General features: G+C 46.6%; 1 protein-coding gene across 1 annotated transcript in view; it reads right to left on the reverse strand.

Moving 5' to 3' along the window:
* The window catches only part of LOC146171487 (cholecystokinin receptor type A-like), a 387,924-nt gene that overhangs the window by 7,374 nt on the left and 355,897 nt on the right, over nucleotides 1-24,653 (reverse strand). The window contains exon 6 of the mRNA XM_084586523.1: nucleotides 20,435-20,524. Within this exon, the coding sequence (XP_084442649.1) occupies nucleotides 20,435-20,524 (90 nt within the window). The remainder of the gene's footprint in view (nucleotides 1-20,434; nucleotides 20,525-24,653) is intronic.

Here is a 24,653-nt window from a genome sequence, read left to right on the forward strand (position 1 = left end):
ACAAAGGTGCTACGCCGGCGACAGCACCTAGAACCGGAGGGACCGCGTGATAGTGGCCCGAGCCGTGAGCGGACAAAAGAGGTTCTCATACTCTCTTGCCCTCGATTCAAATTCCTCTTCAGCAGAGGACCAATTCCTCTCTGAAAGACCTTTCGAATGAAAGTGAAAACCAAGGAGGCGGACTTCAGACTTCACGGGAAGACCATATGAGCAGGCTGGGGACTGGATGGTGCACACCAAAAATAGAGGGTGGCACTCTTCGACCTTTTTACCTTAGTCCCGCTCGCCTTACAGTACACCCCCATGACATCCAGAACGGAGGAGACAGAAGCCTCGTCCGGGACGACAATGGTTAGGTCATCTGCATAGGCAAAGATGGGAGCTGGGGGAGAACCTGGCGGGAGCGGAAAACGAGCTATTCGACTGTCACGAGAGAGCCTTTGTAAGAGGGGCTCAAATGCGAGCACGTAGCACGTGCGACCTAGCACAGTAACGGCTGAAACTGGCCTGGAATATAGAACAGTGACCATGCGTTGGAAATGACAGTCGGTACCAGCTTCCTCCAGGACTTGGAATAAGTATGGATGACTGACCACATCAAATGCCTTTTCCTGATCAAAAGAACGAAGAATATTACCCTGAATATTTCTATGTTTAGCCCAAAGGAAAGGTCCCTGAAGGCAAAACCGTGAAGTTGAGTGGAACGATCAGGAACACTACAAGCTTGATATGGACCTATGATATCTGGGAGGAAGGAAGTTAAACGAGAGGACAGGCACTTGGCTATGGGTTTGTAGTCGACGTTCAGGAGCGTGATGGGACGCCAGGCTCGCAGGTCAGTGCGTCTCGACTTATCCTTACAAAGGAGAGTGATCCGCCCTTTTCTTTGAGTACCTGAAAGCATCCCCTCACCCAGGAGCCTATTTCCAAGGGCGGTGAAAGGCTTCCCGAGCTGCCCCCAGAACTTGACATAAAACTCACTAGTCCGGCTGTCTGAACCTGGGCTACAGTTTCTATGGAACGCCTTGAGATCCGCTTCTAGTTCTATCTCATCCAAATGAGCTCCTGATAGGGGAACTTGGTTGGAGGGGGTTTCAAACGGAAACGTAGCTGTGCTTGGAGCTAGAGCCGTCTTCTCCGACCGAAAATCAAACTAGAATATAACCATAACCGCCGATGACTGCGCGGCGCGATCTTAAATAGCCAGCGCAGAAGTTTCTAGGCGCGGAGGAGGAGTGAAAAACAGCTTAGCGCTGCCAAAGCTATGCCTTCCTCCCTCGTCTCGCTAGAATGGTCTCAAATTTACTGGAACATCGTCAGCACGCGCTGCCTTCCCGCACAAAGTGAGGAGGAGGGCCGGGTCCGTGCGGGGAATGCACGCGTGACACCCCATGACGACGAGGGCGAGGAGACGCAGCTCGATGGCAGAGATTGCGTAATCGGACGCGTCGCGTTCTCGAAGCTTGTAGAAATTTTCATCGCCGCTTTCTGCGGCACCCGCGAGCCGAAAAATTAGAGAATGGGCCACCGCAGCCTTACACACGCACTCTCTCTACGTAAATGTTAAAGCACCGTACGTTCCTCGTAGGAGCATCCGTTTCTTTTCTTCCTGGCCAGCAATTCAAGCCGATTGAAACGCTGTACAGTTGTGTGCACTCGCCAAACGCAGCCTTTCAAGCGTCCTGAAATTGTTGGGCTGCGTACACCTGTTCTTTGTCAAACACTGACTTCTGTTGCTTACAGACCAGCTACGTTTGCGATATATTCAAACATCTTAAGGCAGCATGAGGTGCCGAGAAGACGCCTTTTCACGGTAGAAAGCCTCGTTTCCAGAACATTTGTCGCTGGCGCTGTGAGAAAAATATCGGTATATTGCTCGTTCCACGTCGTTTGGTCTGCTCAGCAGGATTGCTGTTATTGTAGCGCAACTCTGAAAACCAGATTTATATTGGTGCACGCATGCTCCTTGCACATTTGCCAAAACCTACGTCTGTAAAACGGTAAGAAAAAGTAAATTTGCTTACAACACAGTGACTGGCGCTTGTGCTCGCGTTCTTCTGTCTCACTACTGCTCTGCAATCTCCAGTAGAAAAGTAAGGTTCATGAAATACGTCTGCTCAAAGACTTCATTCTACTAATAAGAAGCTCGCAGCGCAGGCACTCTGCACTGTTTTAAGAGGAAATGGCATCTCATTTTACAGTTAGTTTCTTCCGTTGTTGTATGACCTGGAAATTTTAAAAAAGCTACCAAATGTCGTTTGTTAGGAGTTTTGTAGAGTTTCAAATTGGGTACTTTTCCTTTCGTACCAGCTTAACGAAAGCTCAACGAAAAGACAGCATCGGGAACTTCCTCGCAACAGCGTGTCTCAGAAAAGTAGTAATCCTGACGTAATTGACATTCTTCGTTGTCGGCGCTGTGAATGTAAATCACCGGAAAGCTTCTCGCAGACGGTCGTGCAGTGGTTAGTAGGCGTAACATGCTGGCAGGAGCTGTTTCAGATGGCAGGATGCGATAAGAATCGAACCTTCCGATACTCTTGGATCAACTCGGGTACGCTTTTTCTAGGCCACGAAGGCATTTAGTTAAATACCGCAATGGCAAATCGTCGACGTCACTCGACTGATGTTGACGTCCGGTTAAATGAAATGCAAAATGACGATTTGTCACAGAATGCGCCCCAGCAGGCAGGTTCTTCTATAGTCCCAAGAACAGAGCTATCCGTAGCGGCATGACGGATGTAGAGCAGCACATTTATGCACCATTTGCCGTATTTAGTATTGGCCGAAGTCGTCGCGGAATTTACACTGCTGCAAAGTACTTGTAAGGCGCAACATATATGACATGAAAATATGTCTTTGTGCCGACAGACGTGTAGGGGTCTCACGGGGGTGCAGTGCCCGACTACTGTGATCCAGAGAACCCGGATTCGATCCCGACCGCCGGCGGCTGCGTTTCGTTGGAGGCGAATCGAAGAGGCGTCCGTGTGCTGAGCGATGAGGTGGTCGAAATTGCTCCGTAGCCCTTAACTGCATCCGTCTCCTCTTTCTCTTTATACACGTTTCACTACCCCTTTCACCCTTCATTTACTGCTTGGTGCAGGTGTCCACGGAAAAGTGTGAGTGATACTGCACCTTTGCTTCCCTGCAAACCAATTATTATTATTATTATTATTATTATTATTATTATTATTATTATTATTATTATTATTATTATTATTATTATTATTATTATTATTATTATGTAGGGGTCGGCAAATACAGCCATGAAACCTTGAAATGGAACTCGCTTAAAAAGTTTTCCTTTTAAAAGCCACTAGCAGAGGATGCAAAAGCAGCAGTTTGCACTACCACCACACCGCAAACCTGAGTTCTAATTCGATTTCTCTGTGATTATTGTGCCGTTCCCTTAAAAATCGTAAGGTTTTGTGGAGCGCGCTGACAATGAAAACTAAGCAAACAATTAGTTTCCACACAAATGCGTACAAAGCTCCCGTACTAAAAGATTCAGCGCTATAATTTTATAGCCTACTTCGCTGGTTAAAAAGAGAATTGTGAGTCTGAATGGAAGCCTGAGCAATATCCCACTCATACTCTTGGAGAACCGGTAGCTGATAATGGAAAGCCGAGGAGGCAAGGCGACAACAGAAAGAAAACAAGAAGTGAAAGTACACGCCAGAAACGTGGGAGCAACAGATAGCTGAAATTTCAAAAGAGAAACGATCTGAGTTTTCCTTGCCGTTCTACCTTTCCACAGGTTACTTAACAACCGCCTTACTTAATACGAAGGAGGTTATAAAATACAGCGGGAGTGGAAGTTGCCTATACCAGCCTACGGGCCGGAGTGAAGCCTTCTTGAGCGGAGAAAGAAGCGGCCTGTCAAGAGCTGGGAGCGCTGTTCGCCTGCATTGCCAGTGTTTTTGAAGCGTTTAAAGGATTTTTAAGTTTTTATGCAATGCTGTAAGCTATCAGATAAGCCATGCTCGACGTCTCCAAATCGATTTGAGCAATCCAGATTTTTAAACATGTCGACGACATCCAAGCACAGGGGCGTTTTTAGCTCCCCTCAGTGGAAAGGTCGCAAAACTTAGAATAAAACTTAGAATTCAGGCTTTATCTACAATTCGTACATCTCTGGATTGCTTATGCGAAGTGTAATCTCACTGTAATTACTGCACGTCATAATTACCTCTAGTTTGCTCATTGTGACATAAATATAAATGTATGCATACTTTCAAGTCATATATTAAAGTGTAGCTCATATCCAGTGCGGTTGCACCAAACGAATGTCATTGCACTACACTGTGGTCTTAAATTCTGATCACAATTAAAATTGCACTTTATGCTACAACATCGTCTTATTGTTACGGAGTGGCAAGCCGATGAAACCAGGACAGTAGAGAACATAGAGAGAGAAGATGGTCGATGACTGTGAGATGATTTTTAATGAATCCCAGCGCGCCTAGTGCAAGCGCTCCTGCCCGACCACTGCCCGCGCCACTGCCCGCTTTTTCCTCGTCTGTAACATTACCAGGGGCTACCGAGCGATCGTCCCGATCACGGACGAAGAAGTTTGTCGATGTTAAAGGATCCATGGCATGACGATGGGCGTGTCTGGATGGCTGAGCAAGAAGAGGAAGGAGGAAGAAGAAAACGGCTTCGGCCATTATTCTCGAATGAAGCCTGGCCAAGGACGATTTCGGGCCACAGGTCACCAAGACCCGATGACGGAGGCTCAGGCACGCACCGCATGGCATGGGCTCGGCGGCTTGGGTCGGTGGGGTCTTTGGTAGGCACATCGCGTCAATCGGGTCTCATGGTCATTCGATTATCTCGTGTCTTGTGGTGGTGTGGGTGGCGTCTCGGGTCAGTCTCTCCTTCGGGGACGGGACGGTGGAAGGGAGAGGTCGCGTCTGCTCCGGCAGACTGGGGACCAGCCATGCGATGCCTCCTAGACCTTCTGCCGGCGACGCAAGAAGACGCAGGACGCCGAAGCTCCGGGCCAGGATGAGGAGTGATGACGAAGTATCCGACACCACGAACCAAATTGTTAAGGGGCGGCAAGCCGATGAAAACAGGCGAAAGCAGAAAGAGAGAGAGGATGGTCGATGACTGTGAGATGGGTTTCATGAATCCCAGCGGGCCTGCGCATACGGGGAACTAATACAATACTTCAAATTAGAAAGAAAACGATACGCAGAACCACACAAAGACCTCAGCAGACAGGAGGCAGTAACCTGGAGGAACATACAGGCTAGGACATTCCCAAACCTAGCAAAGTACCACAAAATCTGGCCCGAAGAATTCAAAAATAACACATGCATTGCATGCAGTGAAGTGTCGGACATCCTTCACATGATATGGAACTGCAAAGAGCAATTAGAGAAATATAAAGCTCGAGCGCTCAGCCAAGCGGAGTGGGAGGCAGAGCTGGCCCTCACGGGTCTCTGAGCAGCGCAGCCTGCTCACCAGAGCCCGGGAGACAGCCCAGGCCAATGGTATCCTGGACTGAGGAAACCACCCACGCTATTCCGTTAAACAATTAGTTTACTCTCTCTCTCTCTCTGCGCGAACTCTATGTCCGCTCTACTTCCCGCTTCTTCCTCGTCCGTAACAATATATTGTTGACATGGTCTCGACTAATAGAATCCAAAATCAATCGCTGAAAAACGCAGAATCCAATCAAACCATACTTAATGCTCATCGAACTTCGTTCGACCGAGTTAGAAGGCCAATTTCTTTCAATTTTAGCAGCACCGTCCAGCACCGTCCTGGACCGAGATTGTGCCCATGACCTGTGGTGAATGCCTTCGCCAAGGCACACTGCAGCTGGTGATAATGCGCCCTCTGATGCTTAAAATATACCTGGTTCTGGAATAAAGTAGAAAATAACGTGCACAGCAATTCGCATTTCTTCATATTCTTGAATGCGCTCACGATGTAGAGCACAGTCATGTAAGTTGTAAAAATAAAAGTAATTCAATTCATGAGAAATGACAATGCATGCACCAAACCTCAGCAACCATTGAATCTATTACTTTAAAGAAGCAAGAGGAGAAACTCCCCCCCCCCCCCCCCCCAAAGTATCCAATGCTTCACAAAAAGAAACCCACATTGCTGTAAATAATAAACCAGACATCACACTGACACAAGCAACTTTATTAAGCTTCACAGCAGCAGAAGCTACCATGTTCGTAGCATTTGCGACCACCTAACAAAGAAACAAACAGCAAAGGATCAAGGAAGAACAATGATTCTAGTAGGTTACACAGTTACACAACATTGCCAACAACGTCAATACGAACGCCAAATTGTTTAATTTCGGCAAACATACAATTTACTGGCGGCAACATACTAAGATTGAAATAGCAAGTTGATGACAAACCCGAAATTAGCAAAGTTTAATATGTATTAAAATTCGAGAAATTCTGCTCTCCTGAAGTGCAAAGGCATGAATTCTCTTTGAAATACCAATATTCCCATTGTTTGGCTGAAGCCGAAAACCGCCATACGACATAATCGTTACACAAATACTTTTTTGAACCACAAGCAGTTATAGTAGGTGCTGTTAATACCATGATCGTGATGCTGCACGCTGAACTTTCAATTGTTCTTAAAGAAAGTAAGCCTTCAAAAGACTGATCACAGCTTGTGATTTGTACTAAACATATAATCCGCTATTTTGTTATGTATTGAATCCTGATTCATGTCTGGAGCTCCAGTATACCTTTTCTATAGTGAGCGTTGCTTGCCCAAGGATCGTAGTCTATAGGATGCTGATCCAACTGAGAAAACATTTTTCTAGGGCGACATTCTCAGCACTTCTAGCCCTAGGGGCTTTGTTTTCAAATAAATTTTGTGAAGGATTTAAAATTCTGCTAGCAACCGATGCAGCCCCTCCTGTGTTCGCTTAATAATTACTTAAGTTTTTGGTTTAAAGCAAAGGGTTGCTGCTCACTTCTTATGAATGCAAAATCACTTCATTAATCTAATTTAATCTAGCATAACTCTAATTCTGTACCTTTAATCCAACCAAAACCAAGAGTACCGTTTCCGAAGCCCTGCTTGATCCTTTGCTTGATTGTAGTCTAAGGTTGTCCTGATTCTATTAGCGTTACCTTTGTAAATACCTTATACGTAACAGACAGTAAGCTGATTGGTCTGTTTTTTAAGGTCCTTAGCATTCCCTTTCTTATGAATAAGGATAATGTTTGATTCTTCCATAGTTCTGGTACCGCCGATGACACGAGACATTGCGTATACAGGGTAGCCAGTTATTCTGGCACGATATTCTCCCTGTCCTTCAACAAATCTATAGTTATTTGACCCTCTCCAGCTGCCTTCCCCCTTTTCATAGTTTCCATTTATTTCTTAATCTCGTCCTTCGTCAATGGTGGAACGTCTGACTGTTTTTCCCTACTGCCCATCTCATTACGGTCCTGACTACTTTGGCCACTGTAAAGATAAGTATACAACTCCTCGGCTACTTTGACTATCTTGTCCATATTCGTGATGACGTTGCCCGCATTGTCCTTTAGCTCATACATCTGATTTTTGCCATGTCTAATTTCTTCTTCACCGCTTTAAAGCTTCCCCCGTTCTTTACAGCATGCTCAATTTGCTCCATGGTATACTTCCTTACATCGGCCACTTTGCGTTTATTGATTGGCTTTCATATATCTGCCAATTCTATCTGGTCTGTTGGATTGGAAGCTTTCATACGCTGGCGTTTCTTAATCACATCTTTTGTCTCCTTAGACAGCTTACCGGTATTCTCTCTAACTATCCTACCTCGTACTTCTACAGCGCCCTCAGTAATGATATCTCTGAAACTACTGTTTATTGCTTGAAGGGTAATGTCGCCATCCTCGGTTAGAGCATAACATCTATTTTAGAGCGAGATGCTGAACTCATCTGCCTCCCCCTCGCCGCTAATTCGTTGATGGACTTCTTTCTAATTAACCTGTTGCGTTCCTTCTTCAGATTTCGACTAATTTGGCACTTCACCATCCTGTGGCCACTGCATCGCACTTTCCCGACTACCTCTACATCTCGCATAATGGCGGGGGTTGAACACAGTATGAAATCAATATCATTTTTAGTCTCCCCGTTAGTACTTTTCCATGTCCATTTCCGCTTCTTCTGTTTGCTGAAGAAGGTATTCATGATTCTTCAGTTATTGCGCTCTGCAAACTCAACTAGTAGCTCCCCCCTGCTATTCCTAGAACCAATGAAATAATCACGTAGTGCCTGGTCTCCTGCCTGCTTTTTTCCTTCCTTGGCGTTGAAGTCACCCATTAGTACAGCATACTGCGTTTCTACTTTCCGCATTGCCGATTCTACATCTTCGTAGAAGCTTTCAACTGCCTGGTCATCATAACTACATGTAGGTGCATAGGCCTGTACAACTTTTAGTTTATACCGCTTATTAAGCTTAATAACGGTGCCTGACACCCTCTCAATAATACTATAGAATTCATCTATATTACCCGCTATATACTTGTTGACAAAGAAACCTACTCCTAGTTGTCGCCTCTCCGGTAAACCTCGATAACACAGTACACGCCCATCATTCTGTACAGTATATGTCTTTTTCGGCCTCTTAACCTCACTAAGTCCTATGAAATCCCATTTCATGCCCTCTAGTTTCTCTAACAGTACTGCTAAACTAGTTTTACTAGCTAGGGTTCTATCGTTGGCAGGTGTTTAGCAGGTGTTTGGTGCATATGCCTTAGCATCCAAACGCCGTACAAAGGCTATGACAGACGCCTAAGTGGTGAGCTCTCCATTAATTTCCACCATCTTTTGGGATTTAATGGACACTGACATGAACCGCGAACGGCTGTTTTATCCTTTGTCCTCCATATAAATGCAAATATGAAGTTTAAAAACCTGGACATGTAGACTTGCAAAGGAACAAGAAATGCAAGGACTTGAGGTAGCATCGAAGAAAGATTTGCGAAATACAGCACTTTTTGCTTCCTTGTCGCAGAAAACTGACAAAGAAGCGAAAATCCGCCAACATGTGAGAAGTTAGCGTGCACCGCATTCTGCAAAAGCAGATCGACTGAAGCTTTGGATGGGACTCTTTCAGAAAACTCTACGTTTTGCGCATTTCAATGCATTTTTCTTCTTTCTTCACTGAGTCGATAATAATAACTTGAGTAATACGCAACTCGCTGCTGTAATGACATTACACATTATCTGCCGAGGCAAGACGCTGCTAAAACACCAGTACGATAACTGTTGTGTGAGAGAATAGCAAAAATCACGAAAGACCTACGGAATAGCTCGGTATTACTTGCACCTCAACCGACCATAGTGACAGAGCATAATAGTGTGTAGAGAACCTTTAAGAAAAGCCGTCGCAATAATCCTAAGCGCATGCACACGACGCACCACATGCAAATAGTTTGCGGGAAGCGAACTGTAAGGAGAACAAGTGGCCCAATCTCTCGGAAAGCTGCCGAATGGCGCTCCGTGCTCCGCGGCTCTATGATACTCCTTTTCTTTTGCAAGATCTTTCATTGTGTCGGCTACAAGAACTAATCAATTTTGATATTCAGAGGTAGCATTTTCACTAAGGCACGAATGAGGAAGACAAAAGCGCAAGCCCACAAAGAGGGAACCAATGTGAGAAGGAATGAGTTCCAGATTCAATTAACAGGGATTCGATGGAAGCCGGATTCATTCTAGGTAATTAAAGGCCAAGAAAAGGACTACGCGAATTCTAATGACAATTTGCTCCGATCAATAATTTGCCAACGAATACGTTACTTCCTAATGCGAAATTGTAGCGGGGGTGGTGCAGTGGTAAGACGCCCGACTACTGTGCCGGAGTTCCCGGGTTCGAACCCGACCGCGGCGGCTGCGTTTCGATGGAGGCAAAACGAAGTGGCGTCGTGTGCTGTGCGATGTCAGCGCACGTTAAAGATCCCCAGGTGGTCGAAATTACTCCGTAGCCCTCCACTACGGCTCCTCTTTCTCTCTTTCCACTTTCATTCCCACCTTCCTCCCTTCCCTTACGGCGCGGTTCGGGTGTCCACAGAGCAAGTGTGACAGTTACTGCGCCTTTCCCTTCCTGTGAACCAATTTATTTAGCGCAGCTGATCAGCTGTTTCACCTTTTCGATAGATTGAGGCAACAATTTCGAACATGACATGTATGTACAATTACAGAACACTTTTGTTTTTCATTTTTTACACTTATTCTTTCAAGAAACACGCTACTAACAGTTCTTGGCTGTCATGAACGAAGTTTTGTGGTCGTCCGAAGCCTTCCACTACTGGCGCCTCTTCTTTTCTTTTCTTATAGCTCGGTGAAGGTGTCCGCGCAGAATTGCGACAGATACTGCGCCTTTTATTTGATATCAACCAATATGAAACGCCGTTGATGCCTGCCGTACTGCGTCTATTTCTATATGCTCTGTGGTGCGGCGTTCGAGGAAGTGCCAAATGAAAGGCGCCGCACGGACGCCTGGATCGAACGCCCGGCGGGGTCAGCTTCGTGAATCTCTGGTGACTTCATCACCAGTAATGACTGGATGTGACGTAATTATCAGTTTCTATTATTAGGCATGGCCGGAAGTGACATCATGATGACTTCACATCCGGTCATGACGTCACCAGATTACGAAGCCGATGGCGACGCCACCGCCTTGACGGCGCGAAACGCCGGAACGGGCGCCAAAGAGCTACGCTCTAAAACTGTACAGCAAGCTTTATCGCCACAATTTCTATCTGTTGTAGGCCGTCATTGCACTCGCCACCACTTAGGTGGTGGATGATGGTTGTTGGTGGTGGTGGTGACAAACATTTATTTGTACAAGGAGGTGTTTGGACCGAGGTCCTATTGGCCCAGGCCCTCACAAATCTAGGTGAAGCTCCTCTTCCGGAGCCCCAATGGCGTCTAACGCCGCTCGCGCCCTGGTGACCAAGGTCCGCTGGGACTATAGGTCATGGTAGCTGAGCAGCGCCGCCTCCCAGGCCTCCCTAGAAGGGTGGGTAATGAAGGGTTGGGAACGGTGGGGATTGGATGGACAGGCCCAGACCATGTGGAAAACGTCCGAGAAGGTCGCTCCACACAGGCTGCAGCCTCCATCAAAGTCTGTATTGAAGTGCTTCAAGACTGCAGGGCACAGCATTGTGTTTGTAAAAATTTTGAGAAGGAGCCTTTCGTCCGCTCTCCGGAGACCTTTTACAAGGTTCCGGAAAGCGGCGATGGCTGTCCTTATAATATGTGGTAATTTCTTTGAATGTAATAAGATTGAGTGGGGTCGGAGTAGACTTCCCGAGCAAGTTTGAGTGCCCGGGGAGAGAGCGCGCAGGCCGCCTGATTGGCTAACTCATTGCCCAGGAGTCCCTGATGTCCGGGAGCCCAGATGAGATTGCAATTTTTGAGGGTCGCTGGACCGACAGCCATTTTGTAGGATGCGTTTGGCTAGAGGAGGTATCCAACCTAGCCCATAATTCCGACAGGCCCCCTTGGAGTCGGTAATGATATGTTTTACTTGTGGGAGGGAGAGGGCGAGCGCAATCGTGATTTCCTCCGCGTATGTTGTTATGCGTTTATGTGATGTTAGGAAGATAGTGAGAGACCGGAAAGCGTGGCGTGACATGGTTCATAGGGTCACGAAGAGTCGGACACGACTGAACACCTGAACTGAACTGATGTTGTGTTGCGGGCCTGGAACGTGAGTCCTGCCAATGTGTTGGTGTTGTGGACCACTGCCGCTGTGAACCACCTCTCACGGTAGGGACCGGCAATGTCCACGTAGTATACGTGTTGTTGTCTACCATAATGCCGCTCCAGTGCTTCCGCACGCGCCTGGCGACGGCCATTATGATAAGAGTGTGACATGGTGCATTGGATGTGTAGTCGGTCAAGAATGCGGCGACCGGATGGCGTTTGTGATAGGCGCATGTATTGGCTGAAAAGATGAGCCTCTCGGAGTTCCCGATAGGTGTTGACCCTCCCAAGGTCCAACAAACGCTGGTTGGATGTGGCAAGGCGGAGGTCAACAGCCCGTTTGATAACTTTGCGATGTATGACCTCGAGTTGGTCCTCGCCATGTTTGCGCATGTGAAGGTAGGGGGTTGAGTAGAGAATTCTACTCGTAACGAATGCATATGCCCGCCGCAAAGCATCTTTACTTCGTAACCCCCCACGCTTATTAGAGACCCGGCGGACCATACGGCCCACCTGGTCGCCATAAATACGAAGTTTTGTTAGTGTTGTGTCCGGTCTGCGTTGTTGGTGAATAAAGAGACCAAGAATGTGGATATCCTTGGCCTCTCTAATCGGCCCTGAAGGAAGTGTAAGGTGAATTGATGTGTCGTCCCGAGGGGAGGGACGGATGTGGACAAATTCTAATTTGTTGGAGGCAAATTGCAGACCACAGTACGCAGCGTAAGCGTCCACCACCTCCGCTGCCTGTTGTAGGCATGTTTCCATGTGTCCAAGATTGCCTTCGGTTGCCCAGATAGAGATATCATCCGCATATATGGCATATCGGATGCCAGGCATAGAGCTCAATTTTGCGGGAAGGTTTTTTATTGCAAGGTTGAAGAGGAGAGGAGACAACTCGGCACCTCGTGGTGTACCCGGGATCCGATGGTATAGGGTCCATGTTCCGTGTCTTGAATTCGAATGTAGGCGTGTCGACCCGTCAGTAATTGCCATATGTATCGATACGTATTCTGACCACAGTTTCACTTCATGTTTCACGTTATCAAAGGCTCCTTTCAAATCTAAGGCCAGGACTACCTTGTCATTGTGAGGGAGTTCTTTAGGCTGGAATATGTCATGATGAATTTGTAGGATATATTGTGCGGATTTCTGTGGTCGGAAACCAAACATAGTGTCCGCAAAAGTGTGATGTGTTTCGAGGTAAGTGGACAACCTGTCACGCACCATAGTTTCCATCAATTTGCCGACACAAGATGTGAGGGAGATAGGGCGCAGGTTTTCCACATCAATTGGCTTGCCTGCCTTAGGAATAAACGTCACTAGGGCTGTCTTCCAATCCTGGGGGAGATAAATCTCTCCCAGCCAAATTTGGTTGGTAAATTCAAGAAGGGAAGGTTCGCGAGGTTTGACGGCAACCTTGTCCCGGCCCGGTGCAGTACTGCGCTTCATTTTGGCTAGGGCCTCCTTCAAATCATGGAGCTGAAACGAGGCATCCAGCTCCAGATTTGCTTGGCCTGCGTATGAGCATTGGGAAAGACGAGGGTCTACTGTGGTACAGATATCTCTCACACAGTGTTTGGGCCAACTGTTTTGTAGTACCAGGAAAGTTATGAATGACACAGTGGAGATGCCGCGTCATTTCTGCACGTGTTTGAGAGGGGTCTATAAGTGCACGAAACAAACGCCACGTATTACGACCTGACATCTGGAGCGCAGCAGTGTTACATCGATCCACCCAGTTAGTGTCGGCTAACTGAGCGGCATAATCGGCAGCCTTTTGAGTGAGTTCAACGATGCGGTGTCTGAGTTTCTTGTTGTGTTTCTGTTTTTTCCATCGTTTGGTAAGACTGCGGCGGGCCTCCCTAAGATGAAGAAGATGGTTGTCTACTTCTGGGGTGGAGTCGGTGAGTTGGATGCGTTGTTCGTTAGTGCGGAGGGTTGTCATTGGAGAGGTCACCCACTCGTGATATCCCGAGCGGAAAATGTCGACAGAGGGAAGTGTCGCGCGGAACTTCGTCCAATCGGGAATATGCGCTGGTTGTTTGGGGCGTTTAAGGGGCCGTGTGTATATAGTGGTATTTATAATAGAGTGGTCACTGCCCAGAGTGTCTTGCGTATTATGCCAGTCGGCGTGCTGAACATTGCTGGTAAGAGTCAAGTCAGGGCACTATCTCTGGTTACTGAGTTGCCCATGCGTGGATGGTAAGACCGAGGGTCCAAATTAGTTCCGCCAATTTTCTTCCTCGGGGTTCCTCTCTAAGGTAGCCCCACTGCCGACAAGGAACGTGGAAACCCCCACAATGAGTCACGTCCAGCCACGCGCATTGCTTCTGTAAAGAGCTTGGAAAAAGTTTTTAAGTTTGGGGGGACAGTATATATTCAGTACATGAATCGGGGGTCTTTGCTTCGCAAAGGTAAGACTGTCACCATGACATAGGAGTGTTCGGGGATCGATAGAAGGGTGACCTCTTGTGTTGTGTAGTCGTTGTGGACTAGGATGCCGGTTTGTGTGTCTCTCTGGAAAGTCTGATAGTGAGTTTGGCGTTGGCTCCTGGCTCCTGAAGGGCGACCAGAGCCACGAGGAACTCAAATGTTTCAAGGTAAAGGCGAAGGTGCGCTCGCTTCTGCCGGTCCTTGAAACCTCTGCTAATCCACTGGGTTAATGTGAAGGGATGTGTTTGTGTGGATGATCGCAATCTAGATTGGGGGCCATGATCAGAGCTTGAGGGGGTGAAGGATGCCACTGTGTTAAAAAGGTTCGATCCGCTGGCGCCAGACGCCTCGCGGATGGCGCGTTCCTCGTTATCAGAATTCTCAATGCGACGAGAGAATTTTGCGGGACGCGCGGGAAGCTTACGGGGTCCTGCGCGTTTAGAGATACGTGGTTGTTCGAGCATCTATTTCTGGGTTAAACTTGTTACCGAATGCGTGATGCGGGCAGTTATGCTTTCCACCTGAGCGGTAAAGGCAGCGTTTATGATTTGTTGGGAAGAATGTTTTCGATAGCAGCCACTCGGGTCTCCAGGGCATGAGAGTGCGAGGGATCCCTTTCAGTTATGTTATCGTCGTCCTCCGTAAGGGAGGGCCTAGAGGAGGCGTTTTGAGTGGCCAGGGCGTTCAGTCTGGCTTCGAGCTTTTCATTCTGTGCCCGGAGAAGAGCAAGCTCACGTCTAAGTTCAGCTTCGAGGGGAGAAGGAGAGTTGGTGGAGGTGGGCGAGAGGAGAGAGGAAGGAGAGGACTGGGAGGCGACTCTATATGCCCAACTGCCTACCTGTGATAGTCTTGGTTCCCGCTGGGGTACGCGATCAACGACGCCTTTTTGCTGACGTGATACGGATGCTGGGTGCAGCCGCTATATGGCGCTGCCTTCTTGTGTTGTGATGACGCCAACTGCTGATGCCCCTTGTCGTTCCCTTGCTTGGAGATGTTGGCGCGATCCCCCTGTAGCGCGTCTTTATTCCCATCTCCGGATAGCTTTTGCAGCTGTGGGTCCGGGCGTCTTGTTGGTGGGGGCCCTTTAGTCCTCTTAGCGGGCCCGACGGGTGATTGAAGTTTTCGGAATTTTTCTTTACATTCACGGGAGCTGGTGAGATGGCTACTCCGCAGACCAGGCATGTTGGCTTACAGTCATGTGGCGCCATGCTCTCTTCAGTGGCGCCGACATTTTGGCCGCATAGGCCGCAGCGTTCGTTTGCTGGAGCTGGACAGATATCGGCTCGATGGCACAGTTCATCGTACCGGTAGCAGGCTGGGATCGTACGTTTGTACTGGCGAACTGGGACAAGTTCGCAGTTGTGCACAAACCGAGGGACAGTGGAGCCCCCAAAAGTGAGCACGGCCACGTTTGTGGTTCCCAGCTTTCTGATGGCCATGAGTTCACCACCACGCCACTGGATTTTGGGTTGAAGTGATTCACTGGTGTTAGGCAAGGAGACACAATCTCCCCAGTACTATTCACAGCATGTTTAGAGGAAGTATTCAGAGACTTGGAATGGGAGCAGTTAGGGATAAGGGTAGATGGAGAATACCTCAGTAATCTGCGATTTGCTGATGATATTGCCTTGCTAAGCAACTCGGGGGATGAACTGCAAATAATGATTGATGACCTAGACAGGAAAAGTAGAAAGGTAGGCTTGAAAATCAATATGCAGAAGACTAAGGTAATGTTCAACAGCCTCGGGAAGGAACAGGAGTTTACATTAGGTAGCGAAATACTGGAAGTAGTAGGCGAATATATCTACTTAGGACAGGTAGTAACCGCAGATCCGGATCATGAAAAGGAAATAACAAGAAGAATAAGATTGGGATGGAGCGCGTTTGGCAAGCACTCGCAGATTATGACTAGCAGCTTACCGGTATCGCTCAAGAGGAAAGTATACAACAGTTGCATCTTGCCTGTACTCACCTATGGGGCTGAAACGTGGAGGCTAACCAAGAGAGTTCTACTTAAGTTGAGGACAACCCAGAGGGCTATGGAACGGAAAATGGTAGGGGTAACATTAAGAGATAGAAAGCGTGCAGAGTGGGTCAGAGAAATAACTCAAGTTAACGACATTCTAGTGGAAATTAAGAAGAAGAAATGGACATGGGCAGGACATGTAGTGCGAAGAGAGGATAACCGATGGTCGCTGAGGGTAACAAACTGGATTCCAAGGGAAGGAAAGCGTAGCAGGGGGCGGCAGAAAGTTAGGTGGGCGGATGAGATTAAGAAGTTCGCAGGGGTCAAGTGGATGCAGCTAGCACAGAACCGGGTTAAGTGGAGAGATATGGGAGAGGCCTTCGCCCTGCAGTGGGTATAATCAGGCTGATGATGATGATGATGATGATGATGATTCACTGGTTTCACAATTGTGCACCGTGATAACCCCACGGCACACATCACCAGTCAGTTTTCCAAGTCCACGCATCGGAATGAGTCCCTGATCAGAGGGAAGTTGAAAGTCTGTGAGCAAGCGTCGCACCACCTCTTCTTCTTGCGTGCCACACACCACTAAGTTCTGTTCCCAACTAGGGCTGATAGTTAGGGCATTGAGTTGAGTCGGTCGAGCGTAACGCTGGAGCGCTGTCTGCAGAGAGACCGTTGTTGTAGGCTTGAGCACTACCACATAGTCCCCGGGTAGCATGCGCACAGTTGGTTTGGGAACCCATGAAGATGCCGGCGTCTTCTGTTTCTTCATAGGAGTCGTGTTGGAGAGAGCGCGATTCTTCCCTTTCGACGAATTACGTGTGGAGCCTGTAGTTGGCTCCACACCCTTGCTTTGTTGGCGACGGCGTCTCTGCATAACTTGGAACGCAGCAAAGGTGAAAATGGCTCCGCTGGGGCCGCAAGCTGCCTTGTAGGAATGTTTGCCCACGAGAGTCGTAGGGTCGTATCCGTGAAGCATTTTGGTGGCCAGGTTTGTCACAGGAGCGTCGAGCGTGCTCCGTCGCCAGCGTTCGGGGAGCCGGAGCCGTTAGGTCCAGCTCCGCGTTCCCTTGGCAAACAAGGTGACACTGGAAAATCGGCCAAAATTGGCCCCACGTCGTTCAGAATGATGTCTTCAGAGGCCAGACAAGTTCACGGATCTGATGAATACATTCATTCGGGAGTCACAGCAATATTTCTGTGCTTCCTGACAAAAGTTGGCGGAGCAGATGCTCTGCACGTCCGATGCGTTCGTGCGCTTGCAGAGCCCTCTACGGTTGTTGCGGCGCGCGTCTTTCTCTCCATCGTCTTTTTCTTTCCTCTCTACTTTCATCTGTCCGCCGGACCCCGCCGTGGTGGTGCAGTGGTAAGACGCCCGACTACTGTGCCGAAGTACCCGGGTTCGAACCCGACCTCGGCGGCTGTGTTTCGATGGAGGCGAACCGAAGAGGCGTCCGTGTGCTGTGCGATGTCAGCGCACGTTAAAGATCCCCAGGTGGTCGAAATTACTCCGTAGACCTCCACTACGGCTCCTCTTTCTCTCTTTCCACTTTCACCTTCCTCCTTTCCTCTACGGCGCGGTGGAGGTGTCCACAGGAAATGAGTGAGAGCGTTACCGTGCCTTTCCCTTCCTATATATCAATCAGGCCTCTCGCCGGGGTGGTGCAGTGATAGGACGCCTGACTACTGTGCCGGAGTACCCGGGTTCGAACCCGACCTCGGCGGCTGTGTTTCGATGGAGGCGAAACGAAGAGATGTCCGTGTACTGTGCGATGTCAGCGCACGTTAAAGATCCCCAGGTGTTCGAAATTACTCCGTAGCCCTCCACTATGGCTCCTCTTTCTCTCTTTCCACTTTCACTCCCACCTTCCTCCCTTCCCTTACGCAACTGCCTTACGGCGAGATGAGGTGTCCACAAAAACAAGTGAGACAGTTACCACGCCTTTCCCTTCCTATAAATCAATCAATCAATCAATCAATCAGGCAGCGATGGTGGCTCAGCTACAGAGCCAGTAGCAGGCCCGTGCATTGTTTTCCCTTCTTCCTACAGCTACAATAACAACATCAAACAGCAGATCATGAAGCCAGTGTTTCAAGGTTTCTTTTCATATTGTTTTTCATTGAATGGTGAGCGTGGAGGCTTTTGCATTATTTGTTGAATTCTATTGTACAAATATGATTTGATACTTATGGTTTGCAAACGTAGTTGCTTTCGGCACAGACGTAATTCTATTTGCATGGTATTACAAGACATGTCATGTCTTTTCATGATACAGCAGAGCATTGTATAGTACGCTTTTCCATATCTATGCCATTGTTGAGTATAAGCGATGCTGCAATGGAGAGTTGCGAATTAAATTATAGTATCCACAATTCTTCACCATGCCCACCACCGACGTTGCGTAGTATGCGGCTCTTCTGCTAACTCCACTGGATTCAAATGCGTTCGCAGAGATCAGGATTCCATCCCGAGGCACTGGGCTAAGAATCCGAGCACCTGTCATTGAGGCTCGTGGTGTATGAATTAAATGGAGACGCCTGTTCATAGAAACTACCGTTGCTGCTGCTTTTACGGCTCGAATAAGTATTCCAGGAAATGCACTCACGGGACGCCCCGATGAAACGTACAGCAAATACATGCAGGCCGTTCATCAATCGTCGAGAAAACAAATTTAGTTTTCTGCTGTGGAGATTATTAATCCGCAGCAAAGAAGAAGCACCGCGAACAGCCAGTTTGGCGCTTTGAAACTAGGAAGATTTCTGGAATCTTCAAAAGACTTGAAAGGCCACTGGCCGAAAGGGATCAAACTCGATTACATCTGCGCACGCAACTGCCCCGTCATTGCTTTGCCATGATAACGGCGTCGTATAATGAAGAATTGAGTATTTGTTTAAGTACTGCGGTAAGTTCAGTACGCTGGTGGCATGTTGTACAGTAGTTGAAGGGATCGTTCGTGTAAGCGCCACGATCTGTCGCAAAATACAATGGTATGAAAATGAAGTCGCCGGCATGTCACCTGCTGTAGTGTGCATGCAGAACCGCGTCGCAGGAGTCTGATTTACATTTCAAAGCAATATCTAGTTCGTTCGTGGATGCACTTTGAAAAACAAAACAAAAACATTATTCAACGCCAACTAGGCCGGCCTAACTGCGGGCATGGCGTGCGGCGCTGGACTCCAAATTACTCTATTTACTGCTGGAAAGAGATGCATCAGAAGAGCCTCCGGCTCGGGGAGTAACACCTACGAATGGATTGTTGACTGTTTTGTCAATGTATTCATAATTTGGCGGAGAGATAACAGAAGTTTGCTACGAAAGAGTACAGACAACTATAGCCAATTTTAGTTATTCGTAAGAAATTTTGCATAAACCTTCTTCGCATTGTTCGATGTTTTTCCGGAAGAAAAGAGGCATTTTTAAAGCGATAACGTTTTAAATCTCGTCTCGTTGCAATCCGACCACTGCACGTAACGAAGGTTTGTAATTGGTCACGACAATGATGACGCAGATGCAGCGGTGGTCCCCGCCGCTCGAGAAGGGTGGCCATGCGACGCAACGGAACTGTCGCCGGCTGTTCTCGAAGGAGGCAGAACATGCAAAACAGCGCTGCGATTTTTCGATCAGCCAAACAGCCAAAGCTAAGCGGTTTAATTCCTGGCTCCACTCCTCGCTTCCAGTAAGAACTGGAGCCAGGATCTTCTGCAAGCTGATCCGCTCTATCGGGAGGCGAGCAGGTGCTCCTGTGACCTCCCCAAGAAGCTCTCATGTATATTGACCAAGAGCCACATGTGCTCGTAATATTCGCAGCCTTCCTCGACCGAGCCCCTCGTAGCCTTCGCCGCTTCGGGACGTTAAACCTTACGAACAAAACCAATCTAAACCCTAATTTTAGGAGATATGTTCTTTGGTGCAAAATATATATCTCCTCCGATCGGGAAATGGCCGCATGTTGCGGTTATTTTCGATTTACCGTGTTTGCTAGTTCACACGCCAAGTTTTAGAACCACACTGACAGCTTCTGTTCAGAAATACTACCATTGTTTAGGTATACAAGTTCTGAATGATTTGAAATGTTAGCATTTGTTTACATAAATATATTTATTGAGCATTTATATAAATGCCCATATGCGTTGTGGTTTTGTATTTAGTTATTATAACTTTTTTTTGTTACCAAAAAAGAAATGAATAGCCGCCAAGTCCAAAGCGTTTCGCTTGCGATAAACATACAGCACCTCTGGTTAGTGCATTCTCCCTTTTGCAAAGGCTGATATCCCAAGGTATGGCAATGGTTCCGTCTTATTCGCGTACCCCACGGTAGTTAGTTTCATGTCATTGCATTTTACCGTGCTTCTTGTCATTGGCTTCGTTGAGTTCCCTCTCTTCTTTGAGACTGGAGAGTCTGCTGGCAAGCGTGCTCCGTACCGATCCTCTGCCTATGTGAATGTGGAAAAAAAAAAACATTTTGTTCTATTGATATGAAACGAAAACAAAAATCAAAGCAATTCAACGCAAAAGCCAAGAACTATGCGCATGTTACCTAGAATGCAAAGAATATGAAACCATACGCAGTTCATAGTGTTCTGAGGGCCGCAATTTATGCTATCAATTTTGTAGAGATCCTAATTGCATACTAAAAAGTTTCGCTACAACACCAAATAAAATGTTCCGATATTATAAAGCGCAAAAAGATTAAAACCTTTTTTTTTGTCAAGTTGCTGTGGACAACTTGCTTTAAGAGTGTGCCTCTAAGGAGACCCTCATTTCAGTAGGTGAAATTGAATTCTTGAGCTGACTTTCTGTGGATAGACGAATACGGAACTGTTGACAGAATATTCCACTTTAATAAGAATAGATTTTCTTTTACCTGTCCGTTAAAACTAAGGACATTTACAGTTAGGTAGATCATATTAATGCCTGTGTGACTGCTGCTTCGAAGAGCATATTTAGGAATTAAAACTGATTGCTGGGCAGTTGGTGCATATTCACATAAAGGAAAGGTTAATAACGCAACAAAAAGACACTCACAAATAGGCACAAATAGGCACACAGGACCGGAGCTGACTCCAACTTCTTTCTCGGAACACCACATACAAACCTCTTCGTCTTCAGCATCGAAATGCTGCCACAAGGTCGGCAGCATAGCGAATTTCGTGTTCCGAGAAAGAAGTTGGAGTAAGCGCCTGCCCTGTGTGCCTATTTGTACCCATTTGTGAGTGTTGTTTTGTTGCGCTATTAACCTTTCCTTTATGTGCATATTTAGGAATCTCTATTGCTTCAGGTGTCATTTAAAAGGTATTGACTGCTCGAAAGTTCTTCTTCAAAATTGCCAATGATGGTGATGAGCGTGGCATTTTATCCATTCCGTAGGTTATAGTGTGGATAACCTGATTACGATATAATATTATATTCGTCCCTAAAGCGCAGTAATGTATTTGAAGAGGCCCATTTGATTTTTCTCCGACATTGTTTATGGTTCACACAAGCTAAATATGTGCCTGAAGCAAGACGCGTCTCAGCGCTGGAAATGCATGGTGAGCAGGTTACCAATCAGATCTTGTTGCCATATTTGTAGGTACAATAAATCAGGCCCTATTATCGCTTATTACTGTATGTCATAAGCGTTTGGGTATTATCTGAATCTGCGGAGTGACTCAGTCGAATTATTGTTTATGTTTCAATATAAAAAAGGATACCGCTGTTCTCTTTCTTCTTCTCTTAGGTCAGTGTCAATGAATAAAGGAGATTTTGCTTGAAATACAACTGCCCGAAAAAATTCCAAAACGTTCCACTTTTACGCAATAACACGCTGCCTAACTATTTGTTAAGTATTGTAGTGCAGGAAAGAATATTTTTCTTCACAGTCGCAATTAACTATATATCAGTTCACAAATTGAAAGCTAAAGAGTAAAACGTAATTTATATTCGGTAACTTTAGGATACAAAGCTTCCAAGAATCAAAGGCTGCTTTGCCCACATTGTCAATGTTCGACTTTCAGCGACGCAATAAAGGGATTGTACCTACTCATTCCTCTTAGTACTCTTCAGAATAGGAACGACTGTATCAAAAACATTCAGCCCTTTCAAAGTCGTAAATTACGGGAACGTGAGTGAACCAGGAAAACTAAACGAGTGCAGTTTTTTCAGCAGAGCGCAGGGCGAGATAAAAGCAGTAAGTAAAGCGCACGAAGAAAACGAAGCAAGTGGCGAGTCAGACAGATTAAGGACGCCTCAGATCGGTATTTTTCGGTGCAACAGCAAAGCAGAGTTTGCAGACAGCACTATAAATTCTGCACGGACCCCTCTTGTCGTTGTCGTACATTGCTTGAATGGCATCACTAGATCGAATCGCGGTGTTTTCTCAGAACCGGACAAAACTGCTCCGGAGTCAAACTTTTTGTGCACCATCATAATGTATCAAAGCTCGCGCACGTCTCACTAGTAAATCTGTTTACCGAGCTGCTCACCCTGGAGCCGCCTGCGTGTAAAAACAGAGTATTTGAGGTTTGTTCTTCATTTCATCGTTGCCCTGTAGTTTCGTCCCTTAATGAAATCATTTAATAGTAAGGATAATCAGACACAGTCTATATGCTAGTAAAAAACACTCATCCGAAGGTACAGATCCTAGAGCATGTCCGCTTGTAGTGTTGACATTAAAAAGACAAAAGTGTTACAGTAGAGCAAATTCAAACCAAGGCCCTCATGGAGAGAGCGTTGTAGACACACTCTCGCAGCTATGCATTACACGTCACCATCAACGTCCGTCTGCGCGAAAGCTATTCCACGCACTGGAATAGGTTAAATTGCTGCCATTTTTATTTTTTGCCTACGGGTACCTGTTCGTTACTTTTATGTTTAACGAAAACAGTTACTCACTGTATCAGCTGGGCGTCGCCCGGACGTGTGATTGTTTACAGCTAAGGTTTTGTGAGATTGTGATAGAGGCGCGATTGTGCTAAAGGCTTAAAGTGCACGTTGAATCGATGCAAAACACGGAGTTTTTCCCCTCCTGAGCCTGGTCGCTTTTTTCTCAAAAAGCGCGTAGAATCCCTCTACGATGGAGAAATACCGATAAAGTTAAGACAAGGCAATTCCAATAATAGATGGCAGCAACTGAACTTTGCATTTCAACTTCCATCAGACTCATCACCTCGATGCATATAATGCGTGATGTGGAGCTCTCATAAGATGAACCAAGCGTTTCGTAATGTGATATCATACGCGCATTTTTCTACGTACCAATTCAGCTTGTTACGTGTGTGGTTCTCATTTTTGAGCACAGAACACGTAACAAGGTTATGCCACAGTTCTGTGGTATAACAGAAATTAGCCGGCAGATAGACATGCGAAGGAATGATCCTACATTCCATCTATCCATCCACCCATCCAGCAAAATAAAGCAGTCCACCGATCGCTGGATGGCTGACATACACGATACCTCTAGAGGCGGAGCAAGGAAATTGTGGAACCATACAAGCTGGCTGGGGAAAAGAATAAAATAAATACAGGATCGGATTCAAGATAACGAAAAAATTGTTTAAAGGGAGAAAACGCAGTGAACTATATTACATCAGTTATAGCCGAGTCATTTAAGAGCGACGATACGGTAATCTCCGCAAATCAGGAAGCAACACAAGGTACCAGAATACAAAGCAGCTTAGAACTGACCAATCTAAAGTAGAAAAAGGCAGAAACAAATATTCCTAAAAACACATCTACAGAAATAGATGCAATTCAGATCAAGCTGATTAAGGAACTTGGTCCAAAAAGTAAGGAAACGTTGTTAAAAGCTTTGCAAACAGTCATAACGAATAAGCAAATACCGGACAGCTGGCGGCAGAGTAAAATGAATTTAAGTTATAAAGGAAAAACAGAAAGGATGCAGATAAACTCCTACATGCCAATTACCATAACATCTGTTATGTACAACTTGGCCATGCAGGCAGAGAAATTAAAGGTGCAATCATGGGTGAAAAGTAACAAGATACTCTGAGAACTTTAGAACGGCTTTAGAAATGGTAGGCGCTTAGATAATAGCCTTTTCGTGCTTACCCAATGCATCAAAATATCTAGAGTGGAAAATAGACCTTTCTATTTGGCCTTCTTGGACATAAACGGGGCTTACGACAACGTAAACAGGGAACTCCTGTGGAACATATTAAAAGGAGAAGGTATTGGGTAGGAGATAATAGAGTTGCTACAGGAAATATACCGGGATAACAAAGTAGAAATTACATGGGAAGGGATAAGACGTACGGGAGATGTGAAAGTATCAAAGGCGTAAGACAAGGCTGTCCTCTATCACCGCTGCTGCCCGCGCTTTACATGATAAACCTGGAACGGCGGATACGAGAAAGTAACCTAGGTTTTAACCTGTCATATAGATTAGGTGGAAAGGCGGTAGAGCAGCGCCTCCAGGGTTTGATGTATACAGACGATATTGTGCTGCTAGCTGAGAGTCTAGAAGAATTGCAAACTCTAGTTAAGTATTGCGGAGACGAAGGGGACGCTCTAGGATTCAGTTTTAGTGCAGTTAAGTCGGGTCTGATGAATTTCAACGGCTCA

The sequence above is a fragment of the Amblyomma maculatum genome, unplaced genomic scaffold (assembly GCF_055883805.1).
Source record: "Amblyomma maculatum isolate TAMU_Amacu unplaced genomic scaffold, ASM5588380v1 scaffold_22, whole genome shotgun sequence".
Taxonomy (NCBI): Eukaryota; Metazoa; Arthropoda; class Arachnida; order Ixodida; family Ixodidae; genus Amblyomma; species Amblyomma maculatum.